The sequence below is a fragment of the Actinia tenebrosa genome, unplaced genomic scaffold (genome assembly GCF_029948245.1).
Source record: "Actinia tenebrosa isolate PJP-AT-01 unplaced genomic scaffold, QUT_ActTen_1.0 PGA_scaffold6__47_contigs__length_16458017, whole genome shotgun sequence".
Lineage (NCBI taxonomy): Eukaryota > Metazoa > Cnidaria > Anthozoa > Actiniaria > Actiniidae > Actinia > Actinia tenebrosa.
The window spans coordinates 1,065,549-1,083,610 of NW_028292583.1; the positions used below are offsets into that span (position 1 = coordinate 1,065,549).

Genomic DNA, 18,062 nt, shown 5'->3' on the forward strand with positions numbered 1-18,062 from the left:
ACCGAGTCATTCCAAGATGGCGGCCGGCATGGCTGTAATGCAGTTCCCTACTCAAACAAATACTATGAAAAAAGAAGGAAGAACCCCGAGAAACAAAGAACTCAAACAAGAAGTGGTAAGACTATCTTTCTGAGTATTTTAATTTGTATTATGTTTTTTAGCTTTTTTGTTATAGGCGTCATTTCTTCTCGTGACGACATGGAGTTATTTCGCTTGAATGGAAATTTTTTTCTTAGAAACGCCTGTGTTTTCTAGACATCATTCAATGTTCGTCCTTTGAAAAATAATTAAGAGACAGTTTGTTATCATAATTTAATGCTCCAATGAAGTCTTTGAGAATTTGTTGGACATATTTTACAGAGTTTTGACAGTGGCCTGTTTCTTGCTTAAGATTTTCGTATTTAGTACAAAGAAATGTGCTTTGAATTCAACAATTTTATCTTCCATTTAACTTATTGACTTTGATCTTATTTATTAATTAACCATTGCGTTAATGTTTATTTGATGTTTTTAAAGTGGAAGTACTAGTTTTACTAGCCCCATAGTCGTGCATTGTTTGGTTCATATAGCTTTCGATTCTTCTACCTATTTTCTCCTTACAGACCAACTTGTTGCTAAAATCTCCCATAATTTAGCTTAACAATGAATATGAATAGCTTATTGTCTTAGATGTAAATTGAGGATTAAGTTATTAGTACAACATGAATTCTAAAATTTAGTAGGAAGCAAAGTAAGCTTTAAGCACAAACCAGTTTTCAAATTAGTGGGAAAGATATAGTACTGAATGGTACAAAATGTTTAAGTTTAGAGCTAGTTCACATAACCCTATCTCTTTAAAACAAAGCATTTGTGTCAAAATGAACCCTGAAATGAGAAGGCCACCCATTGCTTTTACTTGTCTGTAACAATTTTGTAGTAAGATATTGTACCATTAGCTATTAACTTGGTGTAAGGTTCCAGAATTGTACAAAAGCTTAACTTTATTCTGGTTGTTATATCATGGCTATGTCATAATGACACTATTTTCATTTGATCAAAAATTGGCGCAGGTCATTGAGAGTATAAGGAGTATAACATTGAATGAATGCAACATGACATATGGATTATATTATATTGTTTTAGATGGAAGTACCTGAAGAGAAACAACATGAAGGAATTCAGCAATATTATGTAACAAAGATTGAGGAACTCCAGGTAACTGAATAATTGAATTTAGTTGATTAATAAATGTAAAAGATGGAACACTAGATATGTAACCTGTTGGAAAACCTTATGGACACCTATAGTATATAAAGATAGTGGTTAGAGGTGACGCATTTACAGTACACAACCAATGTTGTCTAATGTTGGTATGGCATCTGAGCTGAGCTATGGTTATTATGTTACCGTTACTACGAAATCTACTATACATGTTTATGTTTTAAAGAGTATATTATATATACACAATAATTTAAATATTTGGGATGTTCTTAGCTTGTTGTTTCAGAAAGGGTTAAGAATTTAAGGCGACTGGAAGCTCAAAGAAATGAATTAAATGCTAAAGGTAAGATTTTTTTACATGGGAGAACACTGTTTATTCTGACTTTAGCTGACATATGGCCTTTATTCATGTGTTGTTCATCAGTGAGGATGTTGAGAGAGGAGCTTCAGTTACTTCAAGAACAGGGTTCCTATGTTGGTGAGGTTGTCAAACCTATGGATAAGAAAAAAGTTCTTGTCAAGGTATGTTGTACAACAACAAAATACATGTATCAGCTAATATTTACAATGATATATCTAATTATGATGCTCGTCAAATTGCATCCCATAGGTTCATCCAGAAGGCAAGTTTGTGGTGGACATTGATAAAGGAATTGAGATGTCAGATGTAAGTTAACGCAACTTTATACATATTCTCTAACTACAGTAAAGTGCCTCCCTTTAGCAGCCATGTTTGATGACAGGCAGTTTTCTGCATACATATATGCATGTATAGTAGTTAAATTGTTTTAATTTCTTGTATTCAAAGGTGACACCAAACTGCAGAGTTGCCCTCAGAAATGACAGTTACACACTTCACAAGATCCTTCCTAACAAAGTAAGTTGATTGATATCATGTAACTGAATTTTATAACTACTTGAAAAGTTTAGTGTAAAAGTTTTAATTGAATGTTTTGCATCAGGTTGATCCATTGGTGAGTCTCATGATGGTTGAAAAAGTGCCTGATTCTACATATGAAATGGTTGGAGGTCTAGACAAACAAATTAAAGAAATCAAAGAGGTAATGTGCATTGTCAAGACAATATTGCTTCAGTGATGATCCTGAAATAAAAAAGAGTATACCTAATGCATTACCGATATTTGTACTTGTGTTCCAGGTGATTGAGTTACCTGTGAAACATCCTGAATTGTTTGAAGCTCTTGGAATTGACCAGCCTAAAGTGAGTTGAAATTCATGTAACTTGCTTGTAGTTTGTCTTGCAATGCAAGATGGCAGCTTCTTACAGTATGCCGCCAATGGGCCTTTATCATGTGGCAGCCATGTTGACTAGAAAAACAGATTTCCCCTGTGTGGCCTTAGATTAAAGGATGAGATAATGCATGGGTAAACAAAGGTTTTTATTCGCATGGGAATGAACATGCATGATCAAGGTCCATAGTGCCACTGAAAGTCAAATTATGTTTATGTAATAATCATGCATATTCAGATTACAAGTATATTGCATTGTGTCCCATGTCCTTGACTAGTGGAATTATTTCTATATGCAATATCTGAACCATGTGCTACCTTACTATCTAGGGTGTGCTACTGTATGGTCCCCCTGGTACAGGAAAGACCCTTCTGGCACGTGCTGTGGCTCATCATACAGAATGTACCTTTATCAGAGTTTCTGGCTCAGAACTTGTGCAGAAATTTATTGGAGAGGGTGCAAGAATGGTCCGTGAACTGTTTGTAATGGCAAGGTAACGTAACTATGTTTTATAGCATATCATATTATTATGGAACTGTTGTTTTACCCTCAACTGGAATCACAACTACATTATTGGTATATATATGTATGTATTCATAAGTATTGGTTATTGACTTTATTGCAAATTATTTCTAGGGAGCATGCACCATCCATAATCTTTATGGATGAAATTGACTCCATTGGTTCATCTAGATTAGAAGGTGGTTCAGGAGGTTAGTTGATTCTCATTTTCTTCTGATGAATTCATTTATTTCAAAGGCTCTATGCTGTAAAGTCTAAGAGTCTATCCAAACACCAGTTCCCCTTTCAAAACTTTAACTTACCAGCATATGCTACAGGGCACTGGCTTTCTTGGCCTTGATAACACACGTTTCATTCCCAGGCTCAAACCATTTCTTGTACTTTGCTTGAATTATTATCAATTGAGGTGTTTGTAAATAATGTTATTTTTAGGTGACAGTGAAGTACAAAGAACTATGTTGGAGTTATTGAACCAGCTGGATGGTTTTGAAGCCACAAAGGACATCAAGGTTATCATGGCTACCAACAGAATAGATATCCTGGACTCTGCCTTACTCCGACCTGGTCGTATTGACAGAAAAATAGAGTTCCCACCACCAAATGAGGAGGTGTGTACATAACTTGTGCATTTCAGCTGATAGAACACATTCTTTTTGCTTTTGTGTAAAATGCATGAAGACCATGCATTCCTCTGAATAATCCTTGTGAATAATCCTTGACAAATTGTTTGTCTTTGTTGATTAAAACAAGCTGTGTGTTTTTATTAGGCCAGACAAGACATCTTGAAGATCCATTCCAGGAAAATGAACTTGACAAGAGGGATCAATCTGAAGAAAATAGCTGAGCTGATGCCTGGAGCATCTGGTGCCGAAATCAAGGTACCTGCTTGCTACCATTATTTAGCTAACCTAGATATTATTCTTTACGATTATTAACATATGTTGACCCTCATTATTTGATTAATGATAGGGAGTATGTACGGAAGCTGGTATGTATGCACTAAGAGAAAGGCGTGTCCATGTCACCCAGGAAGACTTTGAGATGGCAGTTACTAAGGTACATTCTTTGGGTTGACTATTTTCCATGCATCATTTTAATGCTAACTTTGGTAGCTCCATCCAGCAAAGCTGGTGTAAAGGATATGTTGGGTCTATCCCTGATTCTAGGGGTTTTCCCTGGGTTTCCTCTCAAGAAAAACCTAAGAAGCTACAGTTGTAAATTTTGAGCTGTGAACTAGCCATGTGTTGACTTTGATCAGCCCAGAGGTTGTTTCAGGGTATTGTCTAAACCAAGCCATCAGAACTGAGGTATTACAATAATGGCTGATCAGAATTTGACCTTGTCTGATCAAATCTTTCAGTCAGACACAAGGTAGCATGGCATGTCTGAAAATCAGTTTACTGAGTCATTTACTGTGGATAAATAAAGTTAACTGATTGGTTGGTATTATGGAGCTAAATCTAATTTGGCTGGTGATTATGACCAGTGACTGACCAGCCAGTTATTTAGCCCTGACTGAACTCAAAACTGTGATAACCATTTCAACAGCTACTTTAAATTGAAGATATTTCATTTATTTTTTTGCAGGTTATGCAGAAAGATTCAGAGAAGAACATGTCAATCAAGAAATTATGGAAATAAGTGTGCTTAATAATAATAGTATTGAACATCATTGGCAAACAGCTCACACATAAGCTGTTCTTTTGCAAGCTACATGTATTTTCACAACTAAAGTGCTGGATCACAACCATCTTATATCTTTCTCTGTTAATGTTCAATGTTGAATAACTCTGTACATTGACAGACAAAATATCAGGTTCAGATTCATCTCATAAAACAAGAAAGTCTTATATCTACTGGGTAACATCAACTCTGTTACAAGAAGAATGTGCATACTGTACCTCTCTGAAAGAGTTTATTGCTGGGATGTTGTCTGTACGAGGCAATGTATGTCAAGTATTTATTGTTCAAAGGCTTGACTGACTTTCATATCAACCTTTGAAGATGTGGAACAAGTTATACTGGCAAAGGTACCCTGGCAAACATGAGAACATTGAAAGTAGTGACGAGCAAAGTCTAGATACTTGTGGTAATACAATAGTTTTGTGATTTACTGTGGAATTTTTGTTTGAATTAATTTAACAAGATTTGATCCTACTTTACATACTAACAGCAACGTAAAGTAGGGTTGATCACCATTAACCATGTTATTATATAAAGAAGAATTTATATAACAGAAGACTGTAATGCAAGTGCAAAAAAAAAAAAAGGATTCTGTCTTATACTCAACTAGGTGTGCAGTAACTACATTCCCAAAATTAGCAACAGTTTTTAACTAAATACCTGTTTAAGTTGCCATATTACTGAGTTAAATCCTGATAATATACAGTCATAAACCTAGCTGACAAACACTTTATATTAATATATCAGTCATTGACTGTATGGTTTATTGCTTGTGTTAATTTACTGTTATTATTGCCTAAGGGTAAAGCTAGTTCACATCAACCCCATTCTAGAACCATTACTTATATCGGACCCTATGCCTTCGACTCTATATACTAGATCATGTAGAACTGTGACAAATTTGGGAAAAAGGTAAATGTTATTGATCAAGCTAGTTAGTATACATTAAGTGTGTGTGTCATAATATTTCTTATTTACTGTGATGAATAAAATGTTTATTATTGACAAACAATTCTGATTTATTTGTTTCTTTACCGGTATTTTATTAAACAATAAAAAATTTCAAATGTTATGGATGTGTATAATTTTATAATTAATTCAATTCAATTAAGTCCTAAACTTGCCATTGCCAATATTAATTAAACTATTTTTTCATTAATGTTAATCATAATCTTTGCATAATTACTTTTCATAATTTTCTCAATTTTTAAAAATCTATTTAAAGCAAAAGATGTCTAGCATTTGCTGTAGTCCAAACAGATTTACACTTTTTGCATATTAATATATTTTTCAAACAAAAATGGTTTCGTTTAAAAACCTTAATCACAAAAAAAAAAAAAAAAAACCAGATCAAAAGCTGAATTATTTTATAGTTTTAGCTTAAACCTGCTAACGTGCCTTCAAACTGCCATGATTATTTGCCAGATGAAAGAGAAGGTTTCTCCCAGACGTTATTAGGGTTGTTTCTCTCCTTGCGTGATGATCTGGCCTAAGAACGTCTGTGTACAGTACGAGGCTAATGGTACTCTATCTCTGTAAATAAGGGAAGGAGAAACTCCCAAGACTGCACAGCAAGCAATTATTTCTATATCTTTAGCCTCATATAATATATATCATAAGTTACAATTAACTTTAATCTACAAAAACTAAAATATCATTTGATATAAAAATAACTAAACTATAATATTATAAAGCGTGATCATAAATTAATTGTATTATTTGGCAAGTATAAGACACCAAGCTCCAAATTAACCATTTACAAATTCCGTACTCCTTTAAATAATCATATTTCCCCCATATTTTATACCTGCCCGGAATTTCCACGGTACTTATGTGATGAGCAACTTATTCAGTGCATGTGTGATATTTTTGAACATATAAAAAGAAATTAAAATTACTTTGATATACTTAAGTATATAAGTATAGGTAATGATACGGTTTCAAGTGCAATAAATGTGCATGAGTAGGTCTTTAAAGAACTTCAAAATAGCACATCAAGCTCTTTGAAAAAACCAAGTGAAAATTAATTTCAAATTGAATGAGAAACCATATGATTACTCATAAAAAATCATTTACACATTTACACTGCAGGGCAATTTACTTTTTTCAGCTGAGTTATTGGTTAACAGCACTGCTCTTAACCAATCACATTATTAGAATGTTTATGTCTAGTTTAAAGCCCTGCATTTTGCATTAATTGGTTTCTTACTATTGGTCTATCAGTAACGGCACCTATCTGGTTCACCCCCCCCCCCCCCCAAATGTTACAATCCCACGATTCAAAACAAATCATTTAAAGCTCACATGTTGACAGTCATAATGACCATCTGTCAGTCATTCAGTTGCTGTCTAATTGTCATATAATAATAGCCATTGAGGTAGGCCAAGTCTTGGAAAAAAGGGTTTCATATTAATTGTTATCTTATGGTTGAAGAGAGGGGAGATTTGTGCACAACAAAAGGCCAGGAGAAACAAACAGCTGTTGCAATAAATGACTGTCCAATGATCATTGAATTTAACTGTCAAGTTATTAACATGCCATAACGTAGAATCAGATGTCAGATGTCAGTCTTTTAAGTACTTCACTTGCAGCTCTGTGACCTGAATTCACTGCTCCACTCATGTATCCTCTGTGAACAGATGAACTTTCTGTTCCTGCCCAGTGAAGCCTTAAATGAAAGTAAACAGCTTAAGTAAAATGGTTCAACCTAAACACTAAAGGATCAGGTGGATCCAAGGTTTTTAAAAGACAGGTGCCTGACCTTATGCCAGTACCACAGGAAACCCATAAAAGGTAGAAAAATGCAATGCATCTCAAATTGAGAGCTTTCAAGAAGTAAGTGGAGTGAAATTTTATTTTTGTGGAAAATGGGACGGACAAGTCACCACCCCTGGACCCCCCACATAAGTGTTATTTATGTTTAAAAATGTCTTGTTACTACATTCTGGACCTAAGTTTTTAGTTCTAATTCATGTCTCAAAAAAAATGTTCATCCAAAAAATTTAAAAATTCTTTCTCACTACAGGTTTTCCAAGAACAAACATTTAAATTTGAATGCCTTGAAAACATTTTCTAATAGAACCTTTCCATTCAGAAATGTTCAAATTGGTATGGCTCAAAACCTGTTCTCAATTCATCTAGAAAGGACCAGTGTATTTGATCCAATCATTCAATCACAACTTACACAGTAGTACTGCTATAGCTACCATATCATTTCCCACTAAATGCAAAAACTGCTCTATTGCTCATATGTAAGTTTGCTAACCTTTGGAATGGTTCATGAAGACAGTCACCATAGTTAGTAATAGCACCAGGAACCATGATATCTACAGGGCATCCTCCATTCCACTCCTCATGTGACCAGTCCTGAAGGAAACCAGGTTAAAAATGTTATAATGGATGCCTGAGTAGATATATATAGATAGGAGGGTTGATGAAGTTGTTGAACAAACAGCTAAATGTCTGAAGGGATAATGCAAAGCTAGAGGGATGGTTCATGTATAGACAGACAGATGGATGGATGGATAGTTGGATGAAGGGATGGATGAAGAGATAGAAGGATGGACAACAAAATTAATGGATGGAAAAACAAGTGCAAGGATGGATGGATAAACAAACAAATAGATAGATGCACCTTTATAGCACAGTCCAAAGGAGTTTCTGCTTCAGGGCCAAAGTATTTGGTGAGAGTTTTGATTATGGCAGCTTTCTTTTCATCTTCCTAAAAATAAAATAAATATCTACCAGTTTTGTCTGTAATAATAGAGCGGACAATCACAAACAGAACCATTAGATTCATGCTAGGTGAAAGCCCAAAGATCGAATTGGAATTTAGTAGTTGATTTTAGAGGAGGGAGGAAAACCAGAGAACCCGGAGAACCCCCAAACATAGGAGAGAACCAACTAACAACTCTACTCACATACGAAACCACACACGGCAAAGCTCAAACTCAGGTGGCATTGGTGAGAGGTGGTGCATTAGCAGCGCAAAATATAAGATATAACTAGAGAGTTCAAACATCCACTTGTTTCATGCATGCATGCACAGCTTGTGGCATGAACCCAGTCATAACACAGTAAGGCATATCCCAGACCAATCACATTACAAGGCCAGTAACAGCACTGAGCTTTTCACAGTCATATGCATACAAAAACGTTCCTAATGCTTAGAAGAATGGATAACAAAATAACACTTTTTGAGGTACGTTTTTCCTCAACTGGCTAAAAAAGACAGCTGCTCAATAACCTGACATGATGACCAGTGCATCATCAGAAAGATCAACATGTGACCAATCAGTGTGACAAGTCAAGAGGACAGGACTGTTCTGACGTATGGGATGGGAAGGATGGGAAGCACAGGTGGCCTAGTGGGTAAGAGAGCTGGTCGCTCATCAATGCAGCTCAGGTTCAAGTCCTAGTGGCAGGCTCACAGTCATATGTCAGTAAAGTTTCTAGTTGGTTCTTTCCCAAGCTTTAGGGTTTTTTCTCGGGTTCTCTGGGTTTCCCCTCTCCGCAAAGATCAACTGCTAAATTCCAATTCAATTATGGAATAAGGGCCACAGGTTTGTTAGCCACTAGCTATTATGTGCTACCCTTGTAAAACAAGAGTTGTATGTTTGCACAAGTGTCTCTTTTGGCCAGTTATTGCCTGTTGATCATGACTGTGGAAATTATTTTGAGACCTGATCAGCACCAGTAGCAGCCAACATCAGAACATGCAATAAAAGCATCATTAATCTTTTCGATCAACACTGATCTTACTAGTAACTGGTGCTTATAATTGACTTACAGGTTTTTCACTCCATATTGCAGCGGCATAAGATGGGATGAACCCAAGAATAGCTGGGCTTCCGGTGCTGGTTGAAGCATCAAAAGTCAAAGCCACAGGATTTTCCTCACAATAATGCTTTCCCATAAAATGAGCTGCTTCACCCGAAAGTCCATTCTTACGCCAAAATGCAGTGCGATAGGTAACAATAAACTTTGTTAGGTGAGAAGGAATCAGGTTTTCTATGGCTCTCTGCTTGTTGTATGGCAGTCTTGGAGTAAACTCTATTCTGTCTATTAGAAACAAATTGCTAGTTTTTGGAAAAGACAAAGTATTGATATTGTAAATCAAGAAATAAGCAATAAAAGAAAATAAATGTTAAAGTTGATAAATGAGGCAATAAAAATTGTAAGAAAAGGGGAAAAATTAAATTGAAAGGAAAAACAAAAAAGATTTAGGAAAGACTGTCTTACTTGCCAAACGTGGTGGTATAGCTAGGATGACATACTTGGCCACATAACTCTCACCCTTGCATGTTCTTACGACTGTGTTATCTGTGGTCTATAATAATACATAGTTTTTCTAACAAAATTATTATATAGTATAGTTATTATATCCCTTGGCAGTAGTGGTAATGATGATGACAATTATACTGGTAGTAATGATGATGACCCCCATCATTTGAAGTGAATAATAAGTCCATTATTATAGTGACATTTTCTGAGTCCAATAAGCAAGGTGCATTTTGGTCTAACTTGGGTACAAACATAGTATTTTCCATCATGCATTAAAACATTGACACTTGGGTACAAACATATATTGCCCATCATGCATTACACAAGCTAGGTGCATTCTGGTCTACGTTGGGTACTAATATCTATTGGTCATTACAAATGCAATACCCAAGCACAGTGCATTCTGGTCTAACTTGGGTACAAACATCTATTGTCCATCATGCCTTACACAAACAAGGTGCATTCTGGTCTACATTGGGTATACTTGTTTGTGACCATCATGCAGTATACTGTCAATGTTGTTTACACTAAGGTTTGACAAATATACACCTTGCTTATTGAACTATCAAAAGGTCTATTGTGAGAAGAACATGTAGCTGTGATGACTCACAGTAAGCAGTCAATAACTAGTTCAAGTTACCTGATTGACTGATGCAACTGGTTGACAAAGTCTTATTCTTTTCCATCCAATTCTTTCTGCCAAAACCAAAGTTATGTTATGTGCACCATCCTTAAATCAACCAATACAAAGCATTAGAGATGGAAAGCTATTTTTTCTTAAAAAACATCTGAGCTTCAAAAACAAATCATGTCAGTGTTTATATGATATGCTTTATGTGTAGGTTTTGGCTTTGTTTGTCATAACAAAAAGAAATTATTATCATTATTATTATTATCATTATTATTATTATCAGTATTATTTATTATTATTAGCTAATACTCCATGAAACATACCTTAATCTTGAACTCTTGTGCACCACCCTTCATTCCAGATTCTACTAACACACTCCATCCTCCACAACTATTGATGTAATGTAAGAAGTAGAGCAGTGACATTTGAGCCATAGTCACACCAAAAACACAACCAACTGCTATTTCAATCATTTCAATACTTGCTGCAATAGAATTAAATTAAATATTGGAAACAAATTTAAACTTTTCTCATAAGAACAGAATTTGGGTTGATTATACTGTAAATCCTATTATCAAACTCATGAATAATAAATGAGGAAAACACAACAGAAATCATGACCGTGAAGAGTGTTGTAAATATGATACAAAACTGTGTTCATTTGCATAAACTTTAAGTTGGATTTTCTTGGCCAAATTCATTTTGATTTTGCATTGTGGGATTTATTAAAAAGGCCTATAATAGGCCTTGTTAGCTGTGGGTAATGTTTTGAGGGTAATGTTTGACCAATTTCAGACCAAGTGTCATTCCCTAGAGCATTATTTCTTTGTTTAACAATGGCACATGAGAAAAGACACCTGAGCATGAATACAATTGCATCTAAAGTAGAGAATCTGATTCTCAAGAGAATAACTAGCCTGGGATTGGAAATGGGAAAACATTACACCCAAGATAAAGAGACCTATTATTATCATTATTATATAAACCTTGGCTCCATGCACTTTGTTTTGCCCAAGACTCCACGGTCATGCCATCCCATTCATCTGCATGTGGACATTTTCCGGGATCATCTAGAGGTACCTGAGAGCACATCTTCTCTATCTGACAAACAAACATTGAAATATCTAAGCATTATAATAATCATTACACTTGGCAAAGGGTTATTTGTTATTATCATAACATCCTATACTCTATAAACATTAGGCTTTAGGGATCCCACCTGATACCCTAGAGCACTATAGTACTACTATAAATAATATGCTACCCTTGGCCAACAATGCAGCTACTTAATAACCAATTTGGTTAACAAAACTTACTTTATTGTTCAAAAGGTAGATGTCAAGTAAGGATAGGTATGACACAGATGGAATGACACCAGCATACTTCTTCAAGTTCCCATCACTCAACTGGATCAGTTTCTCACCATCGTACCACTGCTTGTATGTTTCCATTCCTAGTTCTTCTATTAAAGCCATGATGTCTTTTTGACCACTAGAACAGAACACAATTGTAAATTACGGACCATTCATTTTTTATCGGGGAGTGGGGTGGTTGTGGGTTTGAAGGGGCTGTGGGCCCATCTCTGTTGTTGCTCAAAGCTGTTTTTTGATGCCATCTTATATAATTACCTTCCTACCCATTGACCACCAAGATCCCATGTGTCAACTCCATTGGCAGATTGCAGCTTTCTTGAGTCTAATCTCCCTCCTACTCGATCTAGAGAAAAACAAAATACCAAATGAAAACCTTTTACAAATAAAGGTACATCATAATGCTCCATTTTACAGTTAATTCCGTTCAGTGAACACAAATATAATAATAGTTCCAAGTCAAAGTTGGAGTTCCAACGTATGAAAGACTATATAGTTTTGAGCAGAAACTCCAGCCTCAACTTGGAACTATTATTCGTGGTCATTGAATGGAAAATGTAAAAAGAAGTATTGGCAAATTTAAACATAGCCCAGATTAAAGCTGACATAAACATCACAGCTTGTAATTTTTTTCACAAGTTCAGTTTATGAGTAATTGCTACATTTACAACTAAAAATATATAGCTCACCTTAAGGAAATTAATGTGATATAGGGAAAATAAAATAGGAATATGATTATGACTTTGATGAAGATGCATTACTTATGTAACTATTACGATTCATAAATCTTTAATGACAAACTGTATAGCAAAATTCTATGAATTTCATGATAAAAGTCAACTCTAGATGGAACTCCCTCATCTTCTTCTGACGTAAGTTATGTATTATTCTAAAAAAACTAAACCTTCAGCTTGTCAAACATGTACGTAATTATATAGGATCAAAACATGGAAATCTCAGCTATAAATTTTAAATGGCCTTTTAAAAAAATTTTTAAAAACAACATCAATACAAAAAAATTACATTACCTTTAGCTTCCAAAATGACAACTTTGGCATTTTTTTTCGCTTTTAAAATATCGTAAGCTGCACAAAGACCAGAAATTCCCGCCCCAATAACAACCACATCTACGACCACATCGCCATTGTTATTGTCACTTGCGGTAGCCATTCACCACAACACGAGATTTAGATAATATTGTCTCGAAAAAAACAAGCCAGCGATTTCAAGAACACTCTATGTACTCCAAGCCTTGCATATAAAGCTCCTCGGGAGAAATTTCAAAGCTTATTTTAGCAAAAAAATGAGATAAGAACTGAAGATATCACGAACTGCTCTTTTCTGTTCATCCAAGCATCAAAAACAGCAGGCGTTCCTCCAGGTTACATAAAAGTTAGCATACATTAACATAAATTATATCACTAATTATATTAAATAAGATGCGTATCTTACGTGTAGCCATTGGCGTGGTGTGTTTTAGTGTTGTTTCTGCGGTTAAGTGGTGTTCTAAGATAGATAATTGTCGATATGCTACAGATGAAGGTGTTATCAACCTATGGAGTCTTCAGAGTTGGAGGTTTGGAGTGTTTCAACTACTTATCTATATATATATATATACTACCTAACAATGCGTTAATGTACGCTCATTTTAATAACATTACTTCAATTCGAACTTTCGTTCTATAAACTCTACCCTTATAGCATTAGAATAAAATATATTTAGCATTTAGTCCTCAAGCCCTAATGGGCTATAAGACATTATAGCCCATGAGGCCGAAGATTATCCAAATCCAACTAGTGGTACGTCTATCATCAAAATTATGCTGCGTTCCTATTGGATGAGCTACTAATAGGCTATAAATAGCCTTCTAGTAGTGAAAAGTGCCGGCTTTGAAAACCAAAACATTGAATTTAACTTTAATTGTTGCAAATTGTTTGCATCTATATGTTCGATCGACTACTTGGATTAGACTAAACTAAGTCTTCTCAACCTCAGGCTCGTCTGCAAAGCCCAAAATATTATTCAAAATAATCAAGGGACTGGGGCCGAGTTTCTCAAAACATACAGTATATCAAGATATATCAGTATATCAAGTATCCAATCAAGGGATTGATGTGCATAACAATTCTATATATGATACTCATTTCTAACCTTCAGATTCAATGTCAGTGGTAAGTCAGAAGCAACCAATAGTAGCTTGAGATATATATGGAGTCCCTGTGTCCCATGGACTTTCAAACCTGCAAACTTACATCAATTGGAAGCACCTATCAGAAACTGTACCAATGTTGCAGTAAGTTCACTGCTGCAGTGATGTATATGTCAGTACTGTACCACCAATGCATACTTGCAGACTTGGTTGATATATATAGGGACAGATCCAGGAATCGTAGAAGGGGGTGACTATCACAAAGGTTTTACTGTAGCAGGAATTTGAGGAAAAGGCGGTTACTTTTACTAACAATATACTGAGAAATTTGAACAAAAGGGGGGTGACTATAGTCACCCCTTTTACCACCCCTGGCTCCACCCCTGTAGTGACTAGCAGGAACTCATTTGGGAATTAATGACTGTACATGGGTGGAGGATTTTTTGTATCGTTTGTTGATGAACCACCTATATATACAAAATAGTATTCCCATTTGCACCACTTCCCAGGAAAGAGGGACAGGTACAAGGGCAGACCCAGCCAAAATTTTAGGGGGGGCTAATTGAGTTTGGGGGAGGGGAGGGCTAAGTGAGTTTCTTCCGTCAACACAACGGAAAACAATTTTGAAAAATATAATTCTTCAGTATTGTTTTGTTTTGTTTTTCTGCTGAAAGGGGGCTTCAGCCCCCCTTTGCCCCCCCCCCCCCCCCCCCCCCCAGGATCCATCCCCCCTGGATCCGCCCTTGAGATATATAGCTAAAAGGTAACTCACAAATAGAAAAACACACCATATAGCTAGGAAAAGATAGGGATGGAGGAAAAAAAGTCGTATTTTAAAACTAGCATCTCGGAAAATTTGAACATGTTTCAATGGAAAAGAATCAGAATTACAAGCTTTCAAAAGTGTTGCTCAAATGTTTATAGCAAAAGTCCTCAAATGACAAAAAAAATGTTGCCAATTTAATTGAACTTTTAAATCTGCTGCAGTCCCTTGCTTGTCTTTGAAATAGCATATTGTTATTACTTATAGGTATGTCAAATTGAAGATTTTCCTGTTGAAGGATCAGTAAGCACAGATATTGGAGAACATGACAGAATGAATTGTACATTAACAATGAATATGTCGCAACCATCCTGTATCTTAGAATACACCGTTCCTCATCAATCTGAGCATAGGTTTGTATGAAAACTACAAATTGACACTAAACTATAATAGTATAGCCCATAGATAAATGTTATTCATTGTATTATGCAATGTAATTTACTTCATTTTTCATTCTATTTTTATTTTTTATTTCATTTTTCCTTTGCGATTGTTTTTCATTTTTTTGTTATTTTCATTGTAGAACTCAGACCAATATTTTATTACAATGTGATGTCAAACAGAAGGCTACTTTAGATCTTTTTTCTGTTAATTTTGATCATAGTATTTTCGTAAGTATTATATATAGTACTATTATTAATAAGTTACCACCTCAAATGGTTGATAATGAAGTTAAATAGTGCTGTGTGGCAGGCATAGAGGAGAGCCTTAGTGTCTTCTTTGATTGCTTGCTCACAGGATTTCCTTCAATCCTTTGTTCGTTCCTTCGTTCGTTCCTTCCTTCCTTCCTTCCTTCCTTCCTTCCTTCCCTCCTTCAATTTCTTCCTTCCTTCCTTCCTTCCTTCCTTCCATCTTTCCTTCCTTCCTTCCTTCCTTCCATCTTTCCTTCCTTCCTTCCTTCCTTCGTTCCTTCGTTCGTTCGTTCCTTCCTTCCTTCCTTCTTTCCTTCCATTATTCGTTATTCGTTCCTTTTACTCTTCCATTCTTCCTTCAATGGCATTCATGTACTAACCCCATGTCATACTCTACAATTTTTCTAGACTACGACTTTACATTCAGTATGTGCTTGCCCTGGGCAATGCAATTCACATGGAGCTATACCGCAACAAATTAGCACTGGCTCGCTTGTCATTATTGTGTAAGTCGTCCGTAAAATAATGATGATGATGATAATAATTCATCATAATCATACAAAAACAAAATTATTCAATAAAACACATCATTAGATAAAATCTTTAAGGAAAGAGGAAAGCTTGAAAAACTATAAAAATCCATTTCTCCCATTATTTTGTAATGTCGCATTATGTCATGAGTACGCTTTTTCTTTGCAGATTTGTTTGTTGTGCCTTTATTTATTTGATTGGAGGAATGACATTCAATAGGATTGCGAAAGGGGCAAGAGGAAGACAAATGATTCCCAACTTATCATTTTGGGTAGATCTCCCTTATCTAATCAAAGTAAGAAGCAACAATAAGCTAGACAACTTGTACGAAATAGGGTTTGAATTAAGGCCCTGGCTAAACGAGGAAACATGTTTCCAGAAACATGTTTCCCTAAATGTTTCCTAAGGTAGCAAAACTGTCAGGAAACATTGGGAAACGATGTTTCCATGCGTCTTGGAAACATGAAATGTTTCTGCCGCACAGCAAAAACATTTTTTGCGTCTTGGAAGCAAAATTTGTTGCACACAGTAATGTTTCGCATGCGGCTAAACTGGGTAACTGGGTAACATCGAGGAAACATGCGCGCGGTAAACATGTTTCCTTGTTTAGCCAGGCCAACGGTAATGAAAAACACATCCAATCAAAATGCAACACGGCACGGATGGCTCTTCCGCAATTTCGTTTGTCCGTCCGACTGTTCCTTCCTTCCCTCTTTATTTTCATTCTCTCTCTTTCTTTCTTTCGTTTGTTCTTTTTCTCTTTCTTTCACAGACGATCTCTATACCATATCATTGATTTTCATAGGGTGATCTTTCTTTATTTCTTCTGTTTTCTAGGATGGAGTAGTATATTCCGCAGTCTTTTGCTATTCCTGTTTCAAGCCCAAGAATAAAGGCTACACTGTCTTATGAAGACAACACCCACAACAGATCATCTTAGAATTGATATTTAGATTCATAAAATCCCTGGATCTAAGACAGAACCTGGACGTACTAGTGCTCGATAAGTGAAGAATTTCATGTTAAACAAGCGCTTACGAATATTATGAGATATTAGACAGAAACATCATTGTCAAATTGCAGTTTTCTGTACAAATCCACCTAAACACACAACTTCCAATCATCTTTTTCATTTCCTTTTTTTTATTTTTGCTCCTTTTTAAAAAAATATAATAAATTTCTTTGATCGTAACGTATACAGAATTGCGAAGCATTGAAGAGTTAAAGTTAAATTCGAACTATATATGAAAGCCATAAAAAGCGTCCGACAAAAATACCTATTTTGAGATATAGCTTAATTGCTGGTTAAGAGAGTCAATGAACAAATATCAGTTTTCGATAAAAGGTACAAAATAAAGCAAATAGTTGAAATCATGTTATTTGTTCTTATTTGGATTTTTTTAAATATTTTGGCTACGTTCTGACACCTGTTCCGTGCTCATCATTTATGCTCCTTTTTCTTTGCAAATTCAAAATTGTTGTTGTTTCGTCTGTCGTTTTAGTGGATTTTTTTATTAGTTTGAACCTTGATTCGTTAATATTCCGTGTCCATAACTGATTTTTCGGATAATGTCACTCTGATATCGTAGAAAACTAATCTTTAAAGTCAATATTTTCCCCAAGAAAAAGAAATTGATCTCACGCATCCATATCTAAATAGTTTTCCTAAAATAATTAAACATAATTGCAACAATATTTTACTGAATTGAACACAAGCTTTTTTTCTAAAATTCATTTCTAAATTTTTATCATTATTTTTTTTTAAATTAAAGTAAATTGCACATTTCATTATATTTATTTGTTGTTGGCGTTGTTTAAATATTGTATGAATATTTTTTCAAAAAGGCGGTTTACATATTGTACCATCGCCACGAATAATTAGAAGATCGCGCAACCTCGATCACTCAAAGATTTTGTCACATTTAGCTCTAATTTATCCTTCATTTTTGCGCGCAGTTTTGGTATTGATCAGATGAAGTCTGTAA

At 35.2% G+C, this 18,062-nt stretch overlaps 3 protein-coding genes across 3 annotated transcripts; 2 read left to right on the forward strand and 1 right to left on the reverse strand.

The window, feature by feature from the left end:
* LOC116301837 (26S proteasome regulatory subunit 8) lies at positions 1-5,668 on the forward strand. Its single transcript, XM_031710976.1, has 14 exons — positions 1-115; positions 1,123-1,194; positions 1,474-1,543; positions 1,625-1,722; positions 1,811-1,867; positions 2,009-2,077; positions 2,163-2,261; positions 2,359-2,421; positions 2,781-2,944; positions 3,088-3,164; positions 3,406-3,581; positions 3,741-3,851; positions 3,943-4,029; positions 4,561-5,668. The coding sequence occupies exons 1-14, from the start codon at positions 17-19 to the stop codon at positions 4,612-4,614; spliced, it is 1,296 nt and encodes a 431-aa protein (XP_031566836.1). The 5' UTR covers positions 1-16; the 3' UTR covers positions 4,615-5,668.
* Positions 5,669-6,918: 1,250 nt separating this feature from the next.
* LOC116301836 (putative flavin-containing monoamine oxidase A) lies at positions 6,919-13,290 on the reverse strand. The gene is made up of 11 exons (XM_031710975.2): positions 12,970-13,290; positions 12,200-12,287; positions 11,888-12,062; positions 11,558-11,672; positions 10,895-11,055; positions 10,581-10,670; positions 9,899-9,986; positions 9,447-9,718; positions 8,292-8,378; positions 7,923-8,023; positions 6,919-7,325 (listed from the first exon to the last, which is right to left on the reverse strand). Exons 1-11 carry the CDS (start codon positions 13,109-13,111, stop codon positions 7,208-7,210), a joined length of 1,437 nt encoding a protein of 478 aa, XP_031566835.1. The 5' UTR covers positions 13,112-13,290; the 3' UTR covers positions 6,919-7,207.
* An 89-nt stretch (positions 13,291-13,379) lies between these two features.
* On the forward strand, positions 13,380-17,448 carry LOC116301829 (uncharacterized). The gene is made up of 7 exons (XM_031710963.1): positions 13,380-13,517; positions 14,100-14,235; positions 15,122-15,267; positions 15,438-15,525; positions 15,955-16,052; positions 16,246-16,372; positions 16,915-17,448. Exons 1-7 carry the CDS (start codon positions 13,381-13,383, stop codon positions 16,987-16,989), a joined length of 807 nt encoding a protein of 268 aa, XP_031566823.1. The 5' UTR covers position 13,380; the 3' UTR covers positions 16,990-17,448.
* Positions 17,449-18,062: the final 614 nt, after the last annotated feature.

Excerpts from the sequence above, each read along its gene's own strand:
- LOC116301837 (XM_031710976.1), top strand. The coding sequence starts at position 17 with ATGGCGGCCGGCATGGCTGTAATGCAGTTCCCTACTCAAACAAATACT. Across the intron at positions 116-1,122 it reads AAGAACTCAAACAAGAAGTG|ATGGAAGTACCTGAAGAGAA; the intron begins GTAAGACTATCT and ends ATATTGTTTTAG. Across the intron at positions 1,544-1,624 it reads AAATGAATTAAATGCTAAAG|TGAGGATGTTGAGAGAGGAG; the intron begins GTAAGATTTTTT and ends GTTGTTCATCAG.
- LOC116301836 (XM_031710975.2), bottom strand. The coding sequence starts at position 13,111 with ATGGCTACCGCAAGTGACAATAACAATGGCGATGTGGTCGTAGATGTG. Across the intron at positions 10,671-10,894 it reads CACAAGAGTTCAAGATTAAG|GATGGTGCACATAACATAAC; the intron begins GTATGTTTCATG and ends GGTTGATTTAAG. Across the intron at positions 7,326-7,922 it reads CTTCATGAACCATTCCAAAG|GCTTCACTGGGCAGGAACAG; the intron begins GTTAGCAAACTT and ends CTTTCATTTAAG.
- LOC116301829 (XM_031710963.1), top strand. The coding sequence starts at position 13,381 with ATGCGTATCTTACGTGTAGCCATTGGCGTGGTGTGTTTTAGTGTTGTT. Across the intron at positions 14,236-15,121 it reads GAAACTGTACCAATGTTGCA|GTATGTCAAATTGAAGATTT; the intron begins GTAAGTTCACTG and ends TATTACTTATAG. Across the intron at positions 16,053-16,245 it reads GGCTCGCTTGTCATTATTGT|ATTTGTTTGTTGTGCCTTTA; the intron begins GTAAGTCGTCCG and ends TTTTCTTTGCAG.